The sequence below is a fragment of the Stegodyphus dumicola genome, chromosome 5, assembly GCF_044657685.1.
Source record: "Stegodyphus dumicola isolate Sdum_Otavi_A_Nest chromosome 5, ASM4465768v1".
NCBI lineage: Eukaryota > Metazoa > Arthropoda > Arachnida > Araneae > Eresidae > Stegodyphus > Stegodyphus dumicola.
Window position 1 is genome coordinate 50,767,059 of NC_140772.1, and position 27,218 is coordinate 50,794,276.

A 27,218-nucleotide genomic window follows, 5' to 3' on the forward strand; every position below is an offset into this window, starting at 1 on the left:
CCCTAGCTATGTCTCTGAGCGCACGAGACTGTGTCAGAAATTCTAAAGATGTGCTCAATTTAAAACTATTTTGCGATACTGCTCTTGAGCAGAATTTTAGGGTTTAAGTGTGAAGAACGTGATATTTAATAAATAAAGGTAAGAGACAAAATGTTAAAAAAACGCCCCTTTGGACGTAAATCTGAAACCTTTCAGTTTTTTTTTTTAAAGTCCAAAGGGACAATTTGCCCAGAAAGACTTTTCGTTCACTATAAATGTCGGTTCGCTTTTTAAATTGTTGCCACCAAATATTAGAGCCCTGCATTATATTTAAAGAAATTAAATAATGAAAAATCTGCATAAATGTATTCTCGCATTGGGAAAAAACATCGGTAGCTGGAGCCATCAAATTTTGACTAACGTAATCTTCCACCGAATATGGGGATCTGGAAGCCCTAATTTGGAATTTGTTTTATTATCGATTTCATATTTTGTGTTTGATTAACAAACTCAACGACTTCAAAGCAAACAATGGCAACACCACAGAAAAAACAAAAATTTTTATCTCCACCGCGTGAGACTGCGTATTGGAAATTCTAAGATATGCTCATTTTAAAATTATTTTGCGATATTGCTGTTGAATTGACTTTTATGGTTTAAGTGCAAAAACATGATATTTAATAAATAAAGGTAACACAAAAACGTTTAAAAAATGTACCTTTAAGCGTAATATAAAGTCTGAAAACTTTAATTTATTTTTTTTTTTTTTTTTTTTTTTTTTAAGTCCAAAGGGGCTTTGTCCCTCAAGGACTATTGTTACACGAGCCAATGTTACCAGATATACTAGCAGAGTAATAGCAATTTGTCCAAAAATATTTTATTGTCAGAAAAGGCAATATTCTACAAATACAATTATTAAACTTCAAATGTTCGCTTAAAAAAATATAGGTAAATGAAGTTATGTGTTCCATGTATACAGAAAAAAATTTCATTTTGATAATGCATGTTCTTAAAGTATAGCAATTTATAAGGTATAGTAATTCCTATACAAATATGAAATCTGCATCTCCATTTTCATTGCACGTGCATTTATCTGTCATTTCTAATCTTTTCCATCTCCCATGGCATTGAGGAAATGCTAAAAATGTAAATCTTGTTGTCTTGTGATCAACACCATGCCCTTGACAACGATACCCTAAATGCTTTCTCATAGCTGCTGTTTCGCACACTACGCAAACTTTAGAACCTTTCTCCAGTTTGGGAGAAAGTTCGTTGCCAAGGCTTTCACAATGTTTCTTCACTTTTGTTACCTCGAAGACAATGCAATACCTAAAAAAGAAATATATATATATATATATATATAATGATTTGTGTACAATAATCAATAAAATAATTTAGTGGCTTTTATTTATGAAGATTTTTATTTTAGGGTATGCACTATTAGATAATAAAAAATTTTTGCTGGTGTTCTTTAGTTAGTTACGCTAAATCTCTAACAGAATACATTCAAACTTTCACTGCGTAACTAAGAATGCTTCAACTAACATTTATAACAGTGTTACCATCTCAAATATTGTATATGCATTAATTACTAGTACTCATTTTCATTAATATCTAATCTCAGAGTCAACATAGTGTTCATAATGATCTTTGATTTTTATTAACTGTGAAAGTTACTATTCTTTAATCATTGACACTAGTGCAACTAAGAACCCTTTATTCTGCAATCGTTCAAACGCTGAAAGACCATATTTTTATTACAAAATATGGCAACAGCTCTTGCCGGTTAGGTGTGATTTCTACAAAGTATTTATTTCTTCTTTGTTTATGTTTCCAAGAAAAATCATATCGCAGGACTTACGATCTCAACCCCCAAGCCCTTTTTTAAAGGAATGATTTAAGCGATCTTAAAAATCTTTTATTTATGTCGTAAATTATAAGAATGAATTGCTTAACAAAAAAGTGCTTCTAACGTTTATAGTATTAACTTAACATTGGCCACATAATACATTATTGGCCATTCATATGCAACATGATGAAGAACAAATATATCAAAATTATATTTCCTCGATTTGTCGGCAGTCAACGTAAGAGTAGGTCGCATAATAAGGCGCCTTTTGCGACCACGTGTTTCGGATTTTTTTATTATGTGTTACCTGAATTTGTGATATAATTTTGGACAGTGACTATAGTGATCGTGAAATAGACATTTCGAAAAGCTGAACTTGAAGAAGATTTACCGAACGAGGAAAATTTCGACTTGGTGGATTACACATCAGCACAATGGACTTTATTGGAAATCCAAAAAATCAATTCAAGCTTATTTGTTTTGCCAGCCAGAAATTCTTAAGTGACAATCCTAAAATGGAAAAAAAGTGCCCATCGAATGTTGGTCGAAGTTAGATTGCCAGACTGGAATCAAGGGTTAACAGATTAAAAAGCTCGTGCGATCTCTTACACTTTAGAAGAGTTTGATTATTTATCTCTTTAAGGCACGTAACAAATCTGTTGTTAAATTTAAAAAAAAAAAGTGATAAAACAGCATTTTTGGAAGTTGTTAAAAGTGCTGTAGTTGTCAGATGTCCCCTCGAATGCAACTGTTAGTCCTAGGAAAACCAAGAAGCGTGGTAAGGTAAAAAATGTTAGTTTTATGAATTTACCTTCCCTACCAAGACTGTTCGCCCTAACACAATTCTGAAAAATAGTGCAAGTATTGTAAAGAATGTTAACAAGTTTGATACATTGAAGCAAGATAAAAAAATAATGATGAAAATGTTAATAGCAGAGTTGTAGAGTTAATGACGATGGTCTGGATGTTTGCAACATAGCCCAAGTTAATGTGAATGGTTTAGTTTACAGATTTCATTACGGCAAAGCACTCGAGGGCTATCTCCTGAAGGGGAATGTCTTTGTGGAGGAGTTTCTAATGGAAACTGGCTCGTATAAACGTTGCACATGGGAGAAAACCACGAAAATGCCATGCAGTCAGCCCTTTCGCCGAGATTCGAACCCCAGACCAAACTACCAGTGTTTAACGACTTTACCGCTTGGTCGCTAGTTAATGTAAATGAAAATCCAGAGCCAAGCCTATTATCGTTATCTACCATTAACATTCAATGGTTTTGGTAAAAAGTTGAGGAGACGAATTCTGTATTTACCGAGAATCGCAGGAGAATTCCTAAAAATATTCCCTACTTGTCCTGGCAATTCCAGAACTATCACTCGACCAATTTGAAAACCAACACAATTTTGTGCATAATTCCTCTGTTATACCTAAAAAGATCGTGCTTAGAGGAATTTCTTCCAACTGTCTAGCAGATGAAATTAAAGATGAGTTACCCACTTAAGCCTTCAGTTGTTGAAAATGTATCCCATTGTATAATTTTAAAACCAGAATACCAATGCCACTCTTCCAAGTAAAATTAGCTAACATACATAGAACTGCGCGCATTTATGATGTAACTAATCTGCTCTCTTTTGATATTTTGGTAGATTTGTACAAACGTAAAGTCGGTGTGGCCCGGTGCCTCGACTGTAAATATTTTATCATTCTTCGGGCGAATGTCAGACTCCTTGATCCAAGGTGCTACCGCATAACCATTGCGATTTATTGGCTTTTCTTCTAACGTAATACGATACAAAGTCCGAGAACCAGAATCGTTGGGGCTTCGTTGTTTTCGGATTTTAGATCATCAGTTTGAATCTAGAAAGATGACATGTAGACATAGCAACACTGGGGCTTTTTTAGGTCAGACAGAAAATCTGTAACCCTCACAACCACTCAAAGGCTGAAAATGCGGTCGTGCCTAGCATCAATACAGTGTAAATCCAACGTATTGTCTTTGGCCACAGTGCGATTACCAATCCAGCAGGTGTTTGAAAGTACCATGCAAGAATTTCAATTAAAGAGAAAAATCTCATTTATGCCACATCTGTTTATTTTGTTGAGTATTATATTCTCCATCCCCCAACCTTGCAATGGAGAGTATGTGTGGGTGGGCTGGTGGTCCACAGTCCGACTACTGGTTCGAACTTTGTACTGTGTACATGCATCGACCAAAAGAAACTTCTGTTCAGAGTGACAGCTTAATAGCTAGAAGGTAAATTTCTGCATAGATGGGGTCTATTCTACGGTACTTCCTGTTACGCAAAAGTTTCGGTTTCTCTGCGTTTATATTAGTTTTCCAATTTTTACATCCAGTTGCAGTCTTGTGAACCTTTCCCTGTAGTCGCTGAGTGGCAGGACTGAGCCCTCGAGATTTGGATTTATCATCAGCACAACAGGCAGATATACAGTTGCTGTTCTCACCAAAAACAGTTTAGATATAAGGCTTTGGATATAGCTTAGATATAAAGCTTTAGAAGTTTTAGATACAGATCAAACAGAACACAGGATTCAGAATAGAGCCCTGAGGGTTCCTGCACAATTTTTCTTGAAGTCTGAGTTTGAAAAAAAATTTTTCATCCGTCAGACGTGAAATGTTCTGACCAACAAGAACGAATTGATCATTGAGTTATCTTTCCAGGCTTTTAATTGGATTAGTTAAAAGATGAGTCCCTTATGCCTGACGATGCCAAAGGTTTAGGCCACATCTAGCTTAAGAAGAGTGTTGCTTTGCTAATTATGAATTGAAACGCTGATATCCTCAATAGCCCACAGTCCTCGCTAGTCGCATAAAAATCAAGAATCTTTTGTAGAATCTGTACTGATGATCATGTAGTTTGATTATATGCCATTGCAGTCTGTTTAGAATAATCATTTCTAGAATCTTTAAGGCAGCTGTTGACAGGGTGCTTGGCTTAGTTGGCCAGGTCCTGTAGATCAGTGGTCTCAAACTCAGATTGCATGCGACCCGAATGCACGATCTGAAAACAGTTGACGTAAAAGAATTTTTTATTAATAAAATAAAATATAGTTTAAATAAATTTTAAATGTCGCTTACTAAATATTTATCAAAACGTACATAATCAGTAATACTAACATTCCATAGAAAAAAGTCAATTTGTATTTATTCTTTATCCGAATTACTAGAAATTATCTTCATCGCGGATTGTATACGCTCCATCTTTCAATTGGATTCGTATTAATTTTCATGTGTGAAAAAAGCTGGTCAGATATAACTGGGTTCTCAAAAGAAGCTATTATTCTTAATACGAACATTCATAACTGAGCTTATTTAATTTTTGACAAGTACGAATAAAAGTTTGTAAAATCTGTGAATAAGATTTATATCACGTTGTAAATCATTTAGCTCTATTTTATAGATTTTTTGATGCGTTATTCATGTTCTTTTTAATGGCAATAAAAATAATATGAACTCTAATTTCAAATAAGTAAAATTTTGAAATTTTCGCAGCGCCGTATTTACAATAAATAACTAAAATGTATTCGCGGGCTGCCAGTTTGAGACCACTACTGTAGATTTTGACCCGGTTTGGGGATGACAAAAGTGGTGTGTCTTTCTTAATGGTACAGTTAAAATACGAATAAAAAAGACGAGCATTAACGCTTGTAAGTCTTGAGACGGTATTGCTAAAAGCATTCTTCGGGATAACATTAGCAATTGTATCCAAATCTGGAGCCTTCCGTATGTTATGTTTCGTGATGATGTCTGTGATCTCCTCTGAGGGAACCTGAGGGCATTATCTTTTTTCATAGCTTTAGATTCGAAATCTCCTCGACCGGTTCTTTATTTGGCTGGAACAGCCTTTCAAGGTCAGCAGAAGTCTAAACCTTTTAAGAATCAACGAATGCAAAAAGCGGAAATTTTTTCATTGCGGATCCCAATCTTGGATTCTACAATCTGAGATTTTTATCTTCCTCTTTAGTTCTTCCATCCTAGTTTGTTAAAATTTGCTGTCGAAGTCTGTCCCAATATTTTATGTTAAATCTTATTTCACGTAGTTTTCTGTGCATATACTTATTGGAAATGCTAGTAATGGTTACTTATTAGATTTATTCAGAATCTCAGTCCAGCTATCAATAGCGCTGTCAGTATTCTTGAGATTGCAAATGAACAAGAAATTGCTATAAAGAATATTATGGAGCAGTCTCCAATCTGTAAATTTCTTTAAGAAGTTGGTCTTCTGAATCAGATTCTTTAGAGGTTTGTCATTTGGCTCAGCAGAATATATGGTCCAGATGATAGTAATGTGATTCGAGCTGTCGAATAGGTCCTCGATGACAGAGAGCTTCATAGCGGTGTTCTCTGTCTGAATGTAAAAGTCTAGTACATCAGGTTTGAAGAGATAATTGCCTACGGTTCTTCTTGAGTTTTGGGGTAGTGTTACTGGAGTACACGATTTGCATATGTGCAGCAATGATATTCGTTTGCACATCTTATCAAATTCTATGCATGTTTCAAATTTTAAGCTTATTAGACGCTTTCTTCGTAGTGTTGCAATCGGCATGGCTGCCATATGCACTCTTTTGCAAAATATTGAAGCACCAAGGACTTTTGCGATCGTGACGAAATTTGGTATGCAAAAACATTTCGATAGAACATGCAAATGATCAAAGTTTCAAGGCAAATGAACAGGAATCACGATCATAGCGCGCATTTCTAGTGCACAATTCGCAAAGTATAAAACCAGTATCAGAAACGAAAAATTTATCTTTTTTTTTTTTTTTTTTTTTTTTTTTTTTTTTTTTTTCTGCCATTGTAATTCCGTAAAGAAGCAACTAAAGATGCCATTACGAACGATATCAAAGACCTTACAGACAACTAAACGACTTCGAACCTCGTCGCACTGTAGGTTTGCGTGAAGCTGGGTGGTCATACCGAGCAATAGGCCGCAACCTGCAGCGTACAGACACTGCTGTGCAAAGATGTTTGCAGCAATAGTTGCTACAAGGAAATTGCCGACGAAATGAAGGCTCTGGAAGGCCAAGGAGCGAGGCAAGATAGGATGATTGTTCGCCAAGCCCGAACCGCCCCAACGGTATCATTGTCGACTATTCAAGGTACTACAGCCACGTCTATACCTCCCGTGGTACCGTCCACCATCTCATAGCGATTGTCTGAGGCGGGATAACGCTCACAGAGGCCTTTAAGACGTTTGCCTTTGACCCCACATCGGCGGAGTTGTCTGGAGTGGTGTCGCAGCCGATCATCATGGCTGCCATCAGACTGGCATCGTATAGTGTTTAGCGATGACTGCTTCACTCTTGAAGCACAAGACCACCGTATTCGTGTCTGGAGAGGACGGGGCCAGCGGTCCCAATCAGCCTTTGTTTTACAAAGGCATACAGCCATAACCCCTGGTGTGATGGTGTAGTGCTCTATTTCTTATAACAGCAGATCATCTTTATTCGTCCTCCATACATCTTTAACAGCTCAACCATATGTTGATACCGTCCTGCGACCGGTTGCATTACCCTTTATGGCACGTCATCCTGAGGCCATTTTCCGACAAGATAACCGCTCGCATATCTCTGGACTGTCTCCGTGCGGATTGGCCAGCAAGGTCTGGTGACCTTGCTGGCCAACGAAGCATGTCTGGCAATCGAGCATGTCTGGGATATGGTAGGCCGCTAGATTCGGGCACCACAAAATATCGCAGATCTGGAGCGACAACTGATGAATGCCTGGCAGAATATGTCGCAGGATGACATTAGAAACCTCCGCCATTTCTTTCTTCGACGAATTGCCTCAACTGGTGAATGCCTGGTAGAATGTGTCGCAAGATGACATTAGGAACCTCTACCACTCTTTGCCTCGACGAATTCAAGCATGCATTGCCGCCAGGGTCAGTTCGACCAACACTCGATGGGCGATTGGGAGCCGTGAACAGGTACTATGATTTTTAATCATTTTACTATCTGTGTATGAGCTATGTACGCATTAAATTTCATCAAAAACAACCGCTTCCTTCATGGTACTTCGGGTTTTTTTTTTTTTTTTTTTTTTTTTTTTTTTTTTTTTTTTCCAAAAGAGTGTATTATATATCTTTGTTATAGAATTTATTTTTGGCTTTCATGTTTGTACACTGTAGGTTTCTATTATTATTTTTACGAATATTTATTTTAATATTTTAGCCTTCTCTCTCTTTTCTTATTCCTCTCAAGTTTCCTTACCGGCATGTAAATCAGTAGCGTGAACGAGAGAGTATTTAAACTGAAGTAGCGGAAAATTTAGTTAGAGAGTAGTTTCTCTGTTGTGAGCGCACATTGTTATTCTGCCAGCTGTTAACTTTGAATTTAGGCTTTGCATTCGTACCACCAAAATTATTATCCTGCCTGTGTAGGTTTGTGAGTCAACTTGCTAGGTTAAATCGAATTGTGTGTTCTGAACTACTCTTTACCTTCGAATTTGGTTGTTACATTACCTTTTTAAGTTCCTTCTTACAGGAGTTAGTGATTATGTAAGCACGTAAGTCCGTGCCATCTGTAAACTATTGTATTGTGTTGAATAAAAGTGTCTTTCACACCCTTCGCTTGTTGTATTCATCTTCCAGTCTTTTCGAGAATTCGCAGCATACATCTTTAAGTAGATATAATAATTTATTTCCTAAACCGTATTGATTAATTGATTATATTATCTCCTAAGTTTAATTAAAGTAGAATTGTTACATTGCTAAGAAGACTAGATTCCACAACACTACTAGTTCACAAAAATTTTTTAAAAGTTTGATAGTTATAAAATTTGACAGCGACATGCAAATTATAATCACATATGCTGTTTTATAGATGATTGCAAGATTTTTTTTATTTTTTTTCCTTCCTACTGTTTTTCATACTTGAACGTCATTTTCAAAATAATGTTCAGACTCTGCTAAAAATCGAATACCTAAATTATTACTGTTGCAAATGAATTTCATGAAAATTTATAGCTGCATATTTTATTTTATAAGCTCTCTTCGTTGTTGTACCAATGGTAAATTTTTATAAGTGGAAATGATTCACCATTTAATGAATGGCAACAGTCTTTTATTTCCATTTTATTATTGACGATTTCTTTGGCAAGATATTAAAAAAAGTGTAACCCATCAATTTGGAATTAAAAGAAATTCCGTTTAACTGTTAGATTAAGGAATTAGTTCCCTCCCCCCCCTCATTCACATCTATTCGTGGGAAGCTTTCACGACCTTCTGTATCTGTATTAGTTGGCCCATATTATTTTTACTGCGAGGTGAAAAAAAAATCTGATTGATCATGTACGGTGTTTATTCTAGAGACGTAACTGAATTGGGGAGGGAACTGTTAAATGTTCCGCTTTTTAATGTACCAACATCTGTAACAAAAAAGCATCAACACAAGAACTAGTCTATTAACTCTCTGACCAGCCAGGATTTTCACTACTGTTCATTACATTCAAAATGACGCGCCTATTAAATCCCTGTTTGTGATACATCATCAGCAATAAAAGAAACATTTTTGATGCTCTGCGATACTGTCATAACAGGGATTTTGAGTTATGGCCGTTCCCAGCATTACAAAGTTGTCTTCTTTGTGGCAGCAGCACTGGCACATATTTTAATTCAATGCCTACAGATGACAATACTGTCTCTGTTTTATTCTTTGGTTTCTGGCATGCATTAGCTACACTACTGACTGTCTCAATTTGTGTCAGATGTAAAGGATTTCACATATTAGACAAGTTCTAAAGTTTGTCTTCAATACTAGCAATGAAACTGTACACTTCAACAACATATCTGTAATGAAAGTAGAAAAACATTCATTGGTTTACTTCAATAAGAATTTTTTTAAAAAAAAACAAATTTTAAAACTGTTATTGTGGAAACATATATTCGCAGGAAAATTCTGCAGTCTTTCCGAAGCAACACCAGAAAAAGCTTACGAAAAACCTCTTGCAATATCTGAGAAGAAATCTGATAATCTACTAAGTTTAATCACTAACAATGTTATACGAATTTGTTATTCAGCATTTTAAACCAATCTAAAAGTTGAATCATAAAAGACGGTTCTATTTTGAAGCTTATGTAAATATAAAGAAATGGTTCACTTTCATTGGCATTTTGATTAACCGAACTAAAACACTAAAACATTACGAATGCCATTTTATAATTTTGTAGTACATGCCATAATGTGGTAACATTAGTTATAAAACTAAATATCTTACATCTGAATTGCTTTTCATTATTATGACTCATAAACTTTCAGTACTGTTCAACAAAAAGGTGACAACAATTGCACAATTCGATTTAATTTATTATTAAATATTGTTAATTATATAAAAATTTTAATGATTATTTAGGCTTCATAGCAGTAGAACTCATATGAAGCCTTTTATTAATACTTAACTCCACAATCCACTAATTAAATGTGTAATTACCGCATTTCAAAACCAAACTAAAAACTTCATTTTTTGAGTTCTAATACCATTGCAGCCCATGATTAACTTGATCCACCTATTTGAAAACTTGAATACAAAAAACTATTTATTGATAAAATGTTTCCCTTAAAGAAAAAGAAAAGAAAGAAAGATGTTTATAAATAGCATAAAAAAGGGGATGAAAATATGTCAAGACTTATTTTTGACTCGTCATTCTGCCATGCGGAAAAGATTAGAATTCTAAGTTTCGTTTATTGCTTACAAATAATCTAGGTCAGTCTTGACAATCGATCCTGGTGCACAACGGCGTAACGATGAAACCTTCCTTTTCTGGTAGTGCAGCCTCGGCATAAGCCATAAAAAGCGAGCTAAGTGATTTAATATATTTTTCGCTGGTCGTATAACAGCCCAGATTTAGATGATCACTGCCACACCTATTAAAGTACGTGGAATTTGAAGCATAAATTTTACCAAATGTAAAGGCTCTTCACCCTCCCCTGCCTATTTCTAAAGACACATTGAAATCTCATCTGAATATTCGTTTGAAAGCGGCAGAGTTCTGCGCGGAGCAGCATGAAGGGTTGCATACTGTTTATTGCTTTTGTTTTAAGAGATATACATAATATCTCTTTTCTCAATCAAGGGAATATTAATTGAAATTATCAGATAAATAAAGGCAAAGTTGGTACATTTCATACTTTTTCTCGACTAGTAAGAGTGACTAGTAAGCCTTCAGTTCTCTATCAAAATCGAATAAGCGAACGCGTGAAACTCCCTGCGGCATAGGCGCCCCACCGGCGGCCGAGCGGTTAAGTCGCTGAACACTCGTACAGTACAGTACACCCCGCTTAACGCGGGGGATACGTTCCATCAAAGTAGAGCGTAATGCGAAACAGCGCTAAACGAGGCTATCTTTACATGTAAATATTGGGGTTAGGGGAAGATGGCTAGGAAATTGGTTAGGTATTAAATTTAAAAAGTATGTTTTTTTAATAAAAATAAAACCAAACATTTATTTCTTAAAGCCCAAATTAATACCACATTATTATTTCTTGCAAAAATAAAAACAAAATATAAATAACAAAACGAATATTCTTAAAAAAACAAATAAAATTCTAAGTCAGTCATATTTAGTTAGCCTTCCGCGTTTTCAGTGTTCTGCCTTTTTGTGACAAAAGCATCTAAAATTTTCAAGTGACGAATTTTCTTCAAGTGACGAAAGTCACTTGAAGAAAATTCGCGTTGTTGGCCACGAAGAATAATTTTTACACGCACGGTTTGAAATTTTCGTATATGTAACATTCAACGTATAAACAAAACGTTTTAAAATGTTCTTGAGTGTAAATTAATTTTTGCCTTGTTTGTAAAACCGATTTCTAGCTACATCGTGAGGTATTTTGTACGTTGGACATTTTTATGCGTTTCCTATTTACAGCATGATTTTTATTTTAGAATGAATTGCAAATAATGGCACTGACGAGCCCAAAGCATTATGACTATCCCCACATTTTTCAATAAACTCATCTGGATGATGTGTGGTTACTTACGTGATTAAGTGGGAACGTGGTTAACTGCTGTTGGAGAAGGTGACGAATCATTCTTGCACATACTTTTGTTTTGAGAGTGATGGGAAAGGCTGCTGATCTAAGCGAATTTCATAGACGCCAGATTATAATATCCCAAAGACTCGAAACGAGTATCTCTGAAACTGCACGACTGGTATGTTGTCCACGATCTGCCGTTACTCGTATTTAAGCAAAGTGGATAAATGACAGTGGTAAACTTGCAGTCAGCAGTAGACGCTAAACTATTGGATGTCCTCGCGTCATCAAAGAAAAAAGACGTCGGAGACTGCCCCGCTTGCTACAGCAAAATCGGCGCCAGACAATGGCTCGGCTGACAGCCCAATGCAGTGCAGATCCAAGTGTAAGTGTTTCGGAACACACAGTTCAGCGGACACTGTTGAATATGGGACTGCGCAGCAGACTCGTGTGCCTCTGTTGACCAAGAGTCGTTCAACTACGCCTACAGTGGGCCCTGGAACATCAAGACTGGACCATGGATAAATATGAGACAGTTGTCTCAGATGGATGAATCACGTCGATGTTCGTGTCAGGGTACGCCATCTTCCAGGTGAATAGTTGCTGCCCCTATAGCAGGTCATACACAGGCTGATGGTGGCGGTATTATGTTTTGAGGGACGTTCTCATGGGCGGCTCTGGTTTCCTTAGATATGGACCTTTAGTTGCGGTTAGAACATGAAAGCTGCGGACTATCTGAACATAACTATGTATCAGTTGCATCCTTACATGGCTTCTATCTTCCCAACTGGAAAGGGAACCTTCCAGCAGGACAACGCCTCATGTCACAAGGCTCTAACTGTGTTGCAGTGGGTCGAGAAACATAAAGATGAATTTCGGTTAATGTATTCGCCGCCTAACTCACCGGATCTTAAACCGACAGAGCATATTTGGCACGTCACGAAGCGGTAGCTTAGAGTTGAAATACCGCCATGTCGGAATATCTCGATTTTGTGTTACCGCTGCTTAGACATTTGTTGCAAACAGTGTCTAATTATCTACCAAGAATTCGTGGCATGGATGCCACAAGTTCTTGGCGAGTTGCAGCTATTTTGCAGGCCAAAGATCCCGCAATCCGTTACTGAGTAGGTGGTCATAAAGTTTTGGCTCTTCAGTGTAGCTACTTATGAAATTTAAGAAATTTTTTATACATTTTCTTTTATGCGGTCCCTATCCACGTACAAAAACAGGTTTGAATGTACTTTAATTAATTATTTTGGTTACATAACGCATAGTATTTTCCAACTTAATTATTTTCTTCTGCATTCTGACATTCACTTTCATTTTGTTTAAAGAATATACTTACTCTTTACTTTTTTCTACTTCAGGGTCTTTTCTGTATTTTATTCGCAGATTATTGCGAATATCTTTGCTTTCATTCAAATGCCTGATCGTAGAATACGTTGCAGAAAGTATCATAGCAGTTTCTGGAAAGGAAGGAGAAATTGCTTTTTAAAATCTTACTAAACCGAATTTATTTCTAAAATCAAGGGTAAGGATTATAAAGAAGAAATATTTTTAAATTGGTCATAGATAAAAAAAATTAATCATATAAATAAGATAAATTTTCAATTTAGTTTAGAATAAAGAAGTGGCAAATCTTCGATTCGACTAGGTGGGAAGTCGCGAAACAGAATATTAGCAACAACTATTTATTTTAAACTATAACCTTAAAATTAGTCTTATGTAAAGCATTAAGCAAAAAATATACATCTTCTGGTGTAAGAAAGTACATAATAATACAAAATATTTTGAATATTTCTAAGAATCTTTGTATAATAGCAGAATTTTGGAAATGGAATTTCGACGGTCAAACTTCCGTTAGAAAATAATTTTTTCCTATGCGCTATTCAGAGTTATGTAGAAAAAAGATTCGACTTACAAATACATGCCATTCAGAAAATGTTAAGCAAATTGAAAGAATTCAAATTTTAAAATGCTAAGAGATGTTCGAACGGAAGTTATCTTCTTACTTGGTAGTTTCCAGTGGCGTAGCGAGCACAACTGGCGCCCGGGGCAAAAGACCTTTTTGGCGCCCCCCCCCCTCTTCCGAAAAAAATACCGTGATATGATGAAAATCTTGTTTGCAGACCATTTGGCGCCTTTCTGCGAGCAGCGCCCGGGGCATCATACACCCCCTTGCCCCCCTCGCTACGCCACTGGTAGTTTGATAGTCAACTTTATCCTTAATCCACATCCCCATAACAAAATTTACAATAATTCACCACACTTTAAACTCAAGTCTTAGTTAAATAATTATAAAGAAAAAATCTTTACAATCCGGGCACGCTTTTTTGATGTCGAAGGCAGGTAAACTTGTATCCTGAGTGCAAGATTCCTTCAAGATGCCAGAAAAGGCCACTTTACTTATTTTTCGGAGGACAAACAGGATTACGGAAAATTACAGTATGATTTTATTGGTCTCTTTAAAACTGCAACCTTGGACTTGGGCTTTGTGAGCCTATGTGGTAACCAGATTCTGATCAAACAGCGTTAGGACACTTCCACTGTGACATTGTGTTTGAGTTTAACAAAGAAGTTTTATTTTAATTTAATCTTTCTTTTTACCTCATTTCGCCTTTAAGTTCATTCATTGCAGAATTTATGCAGATTTGAATGGTAAGCAGTTTTTCGGTAAAGTCAGAGGAATAAATTGTAACTACATGTGGAAATTTTGGTTTTAAGGCTGACTACTTATTGCTTAATTTGTCTTTGGGCGAGTAACTACTGTTTCACGTTAAGCTGACATTCGCAAGATAGACATGGTTTCGCAAGTTTAGAATTCTGAGTCACTGTTAACGGCCATCGGCAAACCTTTCAACTTCTGTTATAATTTGGTATTGTAATTAGAAGCAATTTAAATTAAATCTTATATTTACAAGCAGATCCAGGTTTCACTGTGTAGCATTAAACGCGACCAACAGTTAACGCTTCCTCTTTTTAAAATCGACAATAACTGGAATACTTTGGGAAAATTACAACAAAATGCTCTCAAAAAGCTTGAAAATAGAAGCAATCACTGGTAAACAAAGTACAAAATTAGTAGGTACGTTCCGCAACATCACGACTTGAATGTCTTGGCATTCGAGATCAATGGTTTCTTCCATTTTCTCAATCGTAGTGGGATCCTGTTGAAGCAGCTCAAATTTTAGTTGGGCCAAAGGAATCATACTTATTGAAATGATACAGCGAAGACAAAGAGCCATTCCAAGCCCTTGTTGGTTGCATGAAAGCACTGCAATGCAATAACTCAGCTGTCAAAATATTGCTCCAGGAAAGTACGAAACCTCGTCATTCTTAATAAGGTCTCTCACCTTCTTGCACGAACCAGGTTGTTTTAGATGAATCGTCCAAAGAATCAAAAGGAAGGTAACATTTCGTGCAATATTTGAATTCTCATAGAAAAAAAAAAAAAAAAAAAAGAGTCTAATAATGTCTCTACTATATAAAGTTGCTCATAGAATAATTTTTTGTGCATACGGTGATCATGGAATGAACATACGAGGACTCTATATTTCCCTTATCTGCCAGTTTTGTTTATTGATAATGATTCCAGATGAAACTGTACTTTAGAAAACCGCATAAGATTAACATTAGTATTGCCCTTCTCAAACAACTGCAGCATTTCTTTTCCCCAAAAATTAATGTTTTTTTCCTTTATTCCATTTTAAATGGTTGCCGCAACTGGATTTTGTATGGAAACATTTCCAAGCCATCTGTTAGTGTCATTCGGTAATAATATAAGAAAGAATACTAAAAAAATTCCTAACATCACCCTTAAATTTCCATGTAAGAATAACTTTAACAATTGTCACTGTTTACTTGTTAGCCCATTTTAAAAGTGGCCATTCCTTTTTAGGATATCACGCAGATTATCTACAAATAGTGCATTGCTGCTAAAGTTAACAAACTAAAATCAACTGCAAATGATATTGTGAAGAGATGTAAGCAGGACTATGCATACTAAAACAAAAGAGGTTCAAGATGAATCATAACTTTGAGATGATGGATCATAACTTTGAGAAATAAGTAGAAGACACTTGTTAACAAACAGTAAACCCCCATTCTTTTGCTAATTCAAGAAATACTTGCTGTTGCTCAGTACCTATCTTCAAGGATTTGTAATATACACTCATGTCCATAAATTAAAGATAATTCGGAGTTACGCGAAAATCGAACTCTAAAATAAATATATCACCTGTAAAATCACTACACACATCTTCAAGAATCATATGCAAATTTCAGGAAATAACCAGATGACACCGGTGGTACGTCACAATGACGAGAGTGTAAGAGAGTGATATATAAGGAATACAGGCAAAGAAGTAAAATTGTTCACAGGCGCTTTATAAGCATTTCAGTGCAATAACCGAATAGTTATGACACAAAGCATGCATTTGGATGATTTTTTACGTGGTAGAATTATCGGCCGTCTGGAATGTGGGCGTACCCAACTGGAAGTATCAGACGAACTTGGAATTGCCCAGAGTGTCACCTTCAGGCTTCGGCAACGATTCCAAGATGATGGTAATGTGAGCAGACGTTACAGCACAGGTCGCCCCAGAATTACAACGCCGAATCAAGACCGGTATTTGGCAGTTACTGCCAAAAGAAACAGGCGGAGCACAGCCTCAGACCTGTCTGGTCAGCTCTCTTCAGCCACTGGTACGACAATTTCGAGGCAGACCGTGTACAGACGCTTAGTACAAATTGGTCTATATGCTCGTCGACCTGTCAGATGCGTTCCACTTACTGCAACTCACTGTCGTCTGCGGTTAGCCTGGAGTAGAGAGCATGCATTGTGGATACCGCAACAGTGGGCTTGTGTGATGTTTTCCGACGAGTCCAGGTTTAGCTTGCAGTCTGATTCTCGCCGTACTTTCATATGAAGAGCTCCAGGTACCCGTTACCACCAAGAAAACATCATTGAACGACACCGTTACGGTAGTGCAGGAGTGCTCGTTTAAGGTGGAATTATTCTGGGTTCCAAAACTGACCTGCATGCTCAAATTGGAACCATGACAAGCCAAATCTATCGGGACATCATTCTGGAACAACATGTACGTTTGTTTCGGGGCGCCATGGGCGCACAATTTGTGTTTATGGATGACAACGCCCGTCCTCACCGTGGAAACATCGTAAGCGAATGCCTTCAGTCAGAGGATATCACCCGTATGGACTGGCCAGCATTCTCCCCGGACTTGAATCCAGTAGAGCACGTGTGGGACATGCTTTGCCGACGAGTTGCAGCCCGTCAAACTCCTCCTACATGTCTACCGGAACTTCGGAGAGCATTGCTTTTTGAGTGGGGGTAATATCCCTCAAGATCAGATCGATAATTTGATACTCAGCATGCCTAGGCATTGTACGGACTGCATTGCATCGTCTGGGAGACATACAACGTATTAACAATCATACCAACCATGTAATATTGGTTTTTTGTAAATAGGTTTTTTTTTTTTTTTTTAATTTGCTCCAGGGAGAAAAAATCGCTAATTTTTTTTAATAATATCAAACATATAGCATCTTTTTTTGCTCTTTACCTTTTGTTTAATAAATAAGCTTTACAAATAAGTCAAATTTGTTTTGCTTCTAACGCTTCCTTTGCCTGATTTTGCATTATAATTAATTTATGGACATGAGTGTATATAAGAAACTCAGCACTACATGTGAAGTGCTGTTTAAATTTATGTGCCACCCTTAAACTGTGCACGACTGGAAAGTTGTTGCATGATGTGATGTATCGTGCTTTATAGTTTTCCAGAGTTTCGCAAATGCTGGGTCGTGACTTAGTACTGGTTCACGAAAGCAAATCTTTCTGTCGCAGATAAACTTAACTGAGTTACTCATCTTACATTTTACAGTAACAAGAAGCTATATTATGGTTTGTCGACAGATGAAGTCGAAATTTAGTAATTTAGTGTATTCACAGATGGCACATAATACTGAAATTTATCGAGCTTTATTCCTTATTTTAGTTCTTATTTTAACGCTATCTGCCGCGCCACCGAAATTTAATTAGATCTGAATGCAGTACGGCAGCAAACTCAACCAATGTTTTTGTATGAGAGCGAAGACACCAAGTCTAGACTAAAGCGGGAAAATATTGCTGTCGTATTCCAGTCAACTTTTGGCGGTGGCACAGCCTTTTTCTCACTCTTAGTGATTATTTGTTACTTATTAGTTCAGATATTGCATACATTTTTTGTACTTATTTACTATTAATTATAATATTATATCAATGGATAAAGGGTTAATAAAGCAACCAAAAAATAATGTGCCTGTTATTACCGATAACAAATTAAATGATGTCCAGACAGGGACAATCGTTGTTGATGACACTAACAATAAATAATTATGTGGCATTCAGTCAATCCGAGAATTCGACGTTCCGAGAATGGCATTAACAAACGGCTGCATGAAGTGTTATCCATTATATGTACAAAAGAAAAAACACTTTTCTGAGAGTATTCTCAGAGTGTCCCATCAAGATCACCCAAACTCTGCACAGCGAGATTGAATTCCATAAAAAATGCCTAAAGAACTGTAACGGTACCATCCTCAGTTTTCGAAAGAAATGCGGAAGAAAAGTATTGCATCACATCCAGTGCAAGGGGGGGAATTATTGGGAACATGAACATCGGTGTTTGCATATATTTACATAGGAAGATGCTCCAAACGTCCACGGCGCATATTGGAGCATGCACACGCGCTCTATGGAATGACGTCAAGTTTAACGATGTCAAACAGGGTGCCTGAGTGCGAGACTCTAACCCTAATCAAATTAAATTGAAAATTACGAATTAAATTCTACGAATAAATTAGAACAGTTATCTTAAAAATAATGATGAAATATCAATAATTTTTTAACTGAATTTAGAATACTAAAACTGAGAGAAGGAGAAAACGTAAGCTGCTGAGCTTGTGCATAATTCATAAGGTAAATGCTAATCACCCATTGCCAGTAAGTAATGGCATATTGACACAAAAGATACAATGAATACAAATACAGTGTCTCAAAAAAGTGATGGGACACTTGTGCTTTACAAAAGGAAACTGTAATAAAATAAATTTAAAAAAACATGTAAACATTTTTTGTGGGAGTGTTTCATACTTAAATTTAGTAACAATTATTACATAACATACATTTTCTTAAAATATTAAAATATTAATTTAATAAAAATACAATTGTTTAGAACGGAGCAGAAAATGGCTCACTTAAGTGATGAGACACTACGTACTATGCAACAAAAATCGTCTGAAGTAAGCAATAAAAATATCTTTTGGGCTATTTATTTTTACTCAAAAGCAATTGGCAATAATTTATAAACTCGTCTGCAGTATTTCTCTCCAGTTTGTTTTGGAATTTTTGTGTGTTTTAGCTCTGTGCAGCCATGAATGCTAAACGAAAAGAAACTTTGCCTGGAATTCGAAAATTAGTTATTAATTTGCATATTGAACGTGGAAAATCTATTAGAGAAACTACTGAAACAGCTAATTTTAGTCATTCAACAGTTTTCAATATCATTAAACGATATAAAAAGAATCATATGATTCAGGATAAAAGAAGACCTGGCCAACCATCAAAGCTATCCGATGGAATAAAGCGAATTATCGTTCGAAATATTTAAAAAAAATCAAAGAATGAGTGCTCCTAAAGTTGCTGCTGATTTACAAGCATTATATGGAGTAATTGTTAATTTTGAAACTATTAGAAGAGTAATTCGATCTACTGGATATCACGGTAGAGCAGCCAGGAAAAAATTCTTCGTAAGTGAAAAGAATAGAAAACTCAGACTGGCTTTCGCAAAATCCAACATAAATAAGAATTCTGATTACTGGAATGAAGTTATATTTGCTGATGAGAGTAAATTTAATATATTTGGTTCTGACGGTAGAATCTTGGTGTGGAGAAAACCCAGGGAAGAATTTCGCAAACAGAACTTGGTGCCAACAGTAAAACATGGTGGAGGAAGAGTTATGGTATGTGGGTGTATGTCTTCCGCTGGAGTTGGTAATCTTGTTCTTATTGACAGTATAATGGATCAGTACAAGTATATTGACATTTTAAATTAAAATTTGAAATCTTTAGCACGAAAATTGAACCTTCATAACGATTTTAAATTCTACCAGGACAATGACCCCAAGCACAGTGCTTTGAACGTTAGACTCTGGCTGCTGTATAACTGTCATGAAATAATAAAAACACCCCCCACAATCTCCACAATTAAATCCCATAGAGAATATTTGGCAAGAATTGGAATCAAGAATTCGCAAACACACTATTTCTTCAAAACAACAATTAAAATCGGTGCTTCAAGAAGAATGGGGTAAAACCACTCCAGAAATCACAAAAAAATTAGTCGAATCCATCCCCAGAAGATTAAATCATGTTTTAAAAGTAAAAGGAAATCCGACAAAATATTAAAACCTTTTAAAAAGTAAAATTTTTGGATAAATATTTGATGGAAAAGTAAGTGTCCCATCACTTAAGTGAGCCATTTTCTGTTCCGTTCTAAACAATTGTATTTTTATTAAATTAATATTTTAATATTTTGAGAAAATGTATGTTATGTAATAATTGTTACTAAATTTAAGTATGAAACACACCCACAAAAAATTTTACATGTTTTTAAAATTTATTTTATTGCAGTTTCCTTTTGTAAAGCACAAGTGTCCCATCACTTTTTTGAGACACTGTAGAAATAGACATTAAATATTACATTAAATGTAATGTAAATGCAACCAGATTTAAGAATAAGGTTGTCTTCTTTTTCTGCAGACGATTCTTGATAGTTCTAGTTAACGAGAAAAAGTATCACACTTCCGAATAAATCTTTGCTATTGTTTTACGTTTTTGTATGCATTTTTGTTACTTTCACAATAAAGATAAGATATTTGAACATTAATATTTATTTAATGTATTAATATGGCATAAACATTTTTACTGGGTCAAGAAAAAAAGTTGGGGAAACCCTGTTCCAGAATAATGCAGATGTTTAAAATTTGGCTGTAGCAGGACGAACGTTTTTCCCCGGCTTATATTTTGAGATTTTCGTATCCGCCAGACGCATGGATGGACGAATAGATGTAGATCTATACTATATGAGAAAAATTCAGTCAACTAATTATTCTGCCACGAATTTGACGTGTACCTCGATGCTCGGAATAATTCGGCCTTACCCAATGAGTGGCAATATTAAGAAAAAAGATTTAAATACGATAAATGTTCCTATTACATTTTCTTTACAGCAGATTAACAGCAGCAAACACATAAATGATTTAAATTCTATTTTTAATGCATTTCATTGAAGGAAGTCGTCATGAAATCTCTAACTAATTTTGACATAGTAATGTCTAAATTAGGAATAGGTTTATTCTGTTAATTTATTAAATAACTCTCATTATAAATAGTTTCTGAATATTTCTAAAGTAAAGATAAACATATTGCAAAAACTAAAAGAAAACAGTCTCCTATAGACACAATTATTAAGGAAAATGGAAACTTCATTTACGAAAGAATTAATTGTAAACAGTTTTGAAATGTGAAGCATTAATAAAAACGTGAGATAAAATAATAATAATAATAATAATAGAGAAAAGATTGGGAAAACAATAAGTGATAACATAAAATTTTTTCAAACCTCTGTTCGCTTTGACATGAATATTTTCCTCGCAACGAGTACCGTAGCAGCTTCTCTTCTGGGAAAGTTCAGGGCATATCTCACCTCCATTGGCGGCGGGACGAATCACATGACGCTCCCTTGTCATGACCCCGGTCCCACAATCAGTATTACATTCGGACCAGGGGCCCCATCCAGACACCTCACAATTACGGGCTGGAGAAAGTAAAAAAAATAGATTTTACACGATAAAATTATATGTAAAAATTTTTAAATCAAGAACATTTGGCAAAATTCAAAGAATTTATTATTCAAAGAATTATTTCAAAATTTCGTACTAATATTAATAACTACATTCATTAAGCAGTTAGCATTTAATACTTATTTTTCAGTAAAACTACGCATGTTATAAGTTGTTGAGTTTACATCAAGTAACCTATTTATTTATTTTTTTTTTATTTTTTTAATGATTTGGATATATATACTATCCTTTCTCGTTTTCATTAATTCTCAATAGGGTTTGAATAAGTTATGGCTGTTTAAGTCAAGGTTTCTGAAAGTTTTAGAGATAAGAGCTTTTGGCAGCAACATTCGCAGTAGCAATTTTCTCTCCTCCAACTCTGCTACATTAGTTACCCGTCATTAGCCATTTTGATAGCCGAAGTTAAATCACACGCATCTCCACATCCAGGATTTGGTGACTGGGTCCCCTAAACCCCAGTCGTCCTTTAAAAAGCGGAGAGTATATAAGCTATTTCTCACGCCTTCTTACCGTGCCTTCATGGTGTAGTGGTTTGCACGCTGGGCGCGTATTCCAGAGGTCCGTGCTTCGATTCCCTGCGAAGGCGTCGCTCATTTTATATCTCTCCTGCTTTAAAAAGTAACCTAATGTCTCTACATGACTAATTTATTTTTAAAATTTAACATGTAAATTCGAGTTTCCTATTTTTGTATTTTTCAAAAAGTGTTTTAAAAATGCATAATTTTAATAGGAAGCTATAAAAATTTCAACGGAAGCTTCCTATTTTTACTCATTTTTACTTCTTATAATATCTGCATACATAGCAAATAATTCGTTTCTAACTGCGGAAACGAATTTTCACGAAATAGATTCGTCATTACATTACAAAAAACCTTTCAAATTCCTGCATTTTATTTTAAAATTCTAAAATTAGAATTTTAAAATAGAAGTATCTATAAATAGTGTAGAGAAAAACGTATAAAATTTACATTTGACACCTTGAATATATGATTTTTATCTTTCGTATTTCTATATAATACTAAACTTGAGATCTTTAAAGCACAAATTTTAAATTGGATCACATTTAGATCACATTTCAAAACTGTTATTTTAATTACCAATCTATAGGGCAATTCCTCTATAGCTTACAAAGAAACAGAAACAAAAGCTTTACTTTTATTTCAGAGTATGTTATGATCGTCTGTTTAATTTTTAATGAGTATCTCAAATATAAAGTACATTAAAATTTAAGTAACCGGACTCAAGATATCCGGAATTCCCTTTAGAAAATATGTAGCCTCTAAGCATTAAACAGATGTTACGGAAATATGTCATAAATCTGAAATAAAATACCTTCATTTATATTTTTAGTTTATATTTACTCGTATAAGGATCACTTAACTATTTTTAATGTTGTAATGATCTGAACATTGCGTATATTATGATTCTTCATCTTTTGTTTAACATTAAACATAATTCTTACTCTAATTGGAATTATTACCATATTTTCAGTGCTAAAATTTGAATGCATCCAACAATTGGATTGATTTCCTTATTGCAATAATGTTTTTTTATTGAAAGTCATCACTTTCTTGAGCAACAATATGACTAAATATCTGTTGTTCATGAATTGTTTAAGATTTTTAGTTAGAATGTTTTCTTTAATGACTGATTGATCTACAAGAGCGGTTTGCTTGCTATGGATCAATTGCGATTTAGTAATTTCTTACGTAAACTGGCATACTTGCCAATAACTAGCAATGAAGATCATCTGCTGCAACGAGGTGTTAAAAGCGAAATCCTTATGGATGGTGGATTGAAAGCAAGACCACCAGTAAAGATTCCCCTTTCCAATCAGGAAAATCGTGGATTTCTTACAGCTAAAGAGCTGCTTAAATCCGATGCTTTCACAACTGGAAATACAAAGCCTGGTTTGAAAAATATTGCTTCTAAAAGAGGTCGTGTGAATTCTATGGGGCTACAAATAGCTGTTAAAAGTGAATTTACTGCAGATGATGAATTAAAAGCTAAGCTGTCGAAGAGTCAGTTTCCCAATGCTGAGTCTGATGAGTTCAAGAACATTAGAATTATACCATTCCTAAACAAATTCCATGCCTCTAAGGAGCAAAATCTTGGATTTAAAATCAGAAGAAAAAGGTCAACGATGAAATTGAACAAATCTAAAATACCTGGATTGAAAAATACTGCTCTTAGAAGGTATCGTATAAGCTTTGTGAAACCATACGATTTTATTAAAAAAGGAAATATTGCAGTTAATAGATTAAAAGCTAAGTCATCTTCAAAGATTCCTTTTTTTTACAACAAAATTCACAGTTACAAGGACATTATAAGTAAAGAGTCGATGAACAAATCTCATGATTCCGTAAACGAAAAGCTTGAGTTTCAGATGCGTGTGAAAGAACCATTAACCAAGCCGCCTGTGACTGCACAAAAAGAGAATATATGGAAAAAAATTGCTCTCAAAAGACCCCATCTGAATTCGGTAAAGCCACAAAATTTTATTAAAAAGGAAATCATTGAGGATGAAGAACTAAATATCGGGCCATCATTGGTGACAGAGTTTTCAAACAAGGAAATTCGTGAATTCGAAAGTATTGGAAATAGAAAGTCACCAAAATTCTATAAAACCGTAAACGAAAAGTTCGAGTTTCAGACAAGTTCAAAAGACTCACTATTTAAATACCCTTCAACCCTAGATGAAAATTCTGAATTGAAAAATGTTGCCGCTGAAAAGCCCTTTGTGATGCCAGTGTCAAATATTAGCAGTGACTATTATAGGATAAGATCGATTTTCAATAACAGAAGTAAAAGTAATTTTCCTGTTACTTATTTTATGGGCTTGAGTAAAAATCTTTCGAGTACTACAAAAGTATTTAACACGAAGAAAACTCTCCAGACAGTGGCCTCAACTTTACCTACAGATATATTTGTTAGAGCAGTTGATCAGCAAGAATCCAGTATGGGTCCGTTGCATATGAGTACAAACACAAGTTTACAAGCCAAAAACACTGATATTAAAGAAGGTCAAAATCTAACTATGTCTGAGAAATATCGGACTAAAATCACCAATCAGAAAACTATTTTTGACACAAGATCTAATTTCTTGAATCCAAATGGACAGAAAACTATTTTTCGCAATTCTGACGATTCTACTGAAAGCTATCCTAAACCTGTGCAAACTTTTGATGTAAACATGGTTCAAACAGCGCCCAATTCTATTCTCCCTTCTAAACCAACTAATAATGAGCTTTCTAGAAAGCAAACTGAACTTCCACGTCATATTTCCTCTCTAGTATACGCATTACCAATTGCATCCGTTCTAATATTCATTATCTTATGTATAATTATATACGGTTTTTTTAAGAGAAAGAGAGAACAAGCAAAGAAAATAATTTCAATACCTCAGCTTGGAAGATACGAAAAACTTCCGTATAATTATGTTAAATATACCCCTCTCAAAATGTCTGACAGTGATAGCAACTGTTTTTTACCTGATGCTGATAGCATTCCTTCAAAATGTTTAACAAATGATGATGGCGGTACTTCGCAAAATGAAAATGCGATAACTTGCAGCGTCCCTGACCGCATACGCAATTTTAATGCTGAAAATTATACAATTTACTTTGCTAATGAAAAGCGAAACTTGGAGTATTTTACTCAGAAAAACTGTGCATATATTAATGAAAGAAATAATAAAGATAACGCAAGAGTTGGAGATACGTTTGTTAATGAAAGCAAATTAGACCAGTTATGTGATCTACCTCGTAATACTGTTATTTCAAATTTGGAAGAAAATGCGGTATTATTTGGAAATCTGGAGGATCCTACGTTCCCTTTGGATGGTGCAGGGAAAAGTGGTATAAAAAATTTCAAAACCAATTTTTTACTAAACACTTTGGTCTTTAAAGAAGATGATCGGGATGATTACTGTTGTAGAGCTGAGAAAAGTTTTTTGTCTGCAAAAGAAAATAGTGTTCGTTTTGGTCAGTATGAAAACCTTGTTATCACTGCGATGGATGGTAAAATTAATTCTAATGAGGATTATGAAGTTAGTATTAAGGCAGCAGAGAATGATTATGAAACCGAAACTCATCGAAAAATTCTTCAAGCAGGGGAAGATCGAAAAAGCGTGAGTGCGAATAATATGCATCTTATGAATATAAGACATAGTATAGAAGATGAATCGGAAAGTGAAAACGAGTCCATCATTCTTAATATAAGTTACTCACCTAAAACATTCAGCGAGAAGTCAGTTTCCTATGCAGAAAGTGAAGGCAGCAATTATACTTCGAACTGCTCGGGAAGCCCTCCATTATTTCGCAAACTTTCATCTCCGATGAATGAAGATACTGAAGTTTATCCTATTTGTATGGAAAGTACTTCATCTAACTTTTTTTTGCGTCGAAAACCAAAAATGTCTAAGAAAGCCGTAAAAGCAAAACTTCTGAAACTATCCCAAAAGACACGATTATACGTTGATTATGATACTGACGATACCGATGAATATTAACATTTTTTAAGACCAAAAATGTCTTGGAACGCTATCAGAGCAGAGCTTTCAATTATACTGTCTCCAAAGACACGAGTATGGATTACATTGATTATGACATTGATGATACTGGAGAATATTAACTTTTTTAAAGCTTATTTTTCCAGCATCGAACTTACTTTATATTCTTTGTGTCAAAAGCCGTCTAAGGAAGCTGTAAAAGCAAGACTGCTAAAAGTATCTCTAAGTACAAGGTTATATAATGACTATGATACTGAGGAATATTAACTTTTTTAAGCTTATTTCTCCAGTATCAAACATACTCCACCTTCTTTGCGTCAAAAACCAAAAATATATGAGTAAGCTATGACAGCGAAACTCTCAGAACCATCCCTAAAGGTATGATTATATGATGCGTTGATTATGCTAATGATGATACTGAAGAATAATCACTTTTTTAAAGCTGATTTCACCACCAGGATCAAACATACATCATCTCCTTTGTGTCAAAAGTAAAAAATGTCCAAGAAAGCTGCAACAGCAAAACTTTTAAAAGTATCCCAAAGTATAAAATATTATGTTGGGGTTATGAAACAGACGCTATCGATGAATACAAACTTTTTTTTAAGCTTATTTCTCCAGTAACAAACGTGCTTCACGTTCTTTGAGCCAAAAGCTAAAATGTCTAAGAAAGCTTAAAAGCAAAATTTTTAAAAGTATCTCTAAAGACAGGATTTATGTTGATTATGATACTGATGGGCTTGACAAATACTTACTTTTTTTTAGAAGTGGTATGATGAAAAACAGGACTGTTTTTTAGAAGAAATTTACTGGTTAAAGAGTTATGAAATTAAACATTTACCTTAAATTCGATATTTAATGACTATATTAGTATTTGAATTTCTTGGTTAATTCCTCTCTTCTTCGGATTGGTAGTTGCTAAAATTTTGAAATGAATTTTGAATTTTAAGTTCTGTCAAAAGCATATTT

General features: G+C 35.0%; 1 protein-coding gene across 1 annotated transcript in view; it reads right to left on the minus strand.

Annotated features, from left to right (window-relative positions):
• Positions 1-840: 840 nt before the first annotated feature.
• LOC118201523 (somatomedin-B and thrombospondin type-1 domain-containing protein-like) overlaps positions 841-27,218 on the minus strand; it is a 37,956-nt gene continuing 11,578 nt past the window's right edge. The window contains exons 2-4 of the mRNA XM_035373639.2: positions 21,499-21,693; positions 13,161-13,281; positions 841-1,308 (exon numbers count right to left, since the gene is read on the minus strand). Of these exons, the coding sequence (XP_035229530.1) occupies positions 1,023-1,308; positions 13,161-13,281; positions 21,499-21,693 (602 nt within the window). The 3' untranslated portion in view covers positions 841-1,022. The remainder of the gene's footprint in view (positions 1,309-13,160; positions 13,282-21,498; positions 21,694-27,218) is intronic.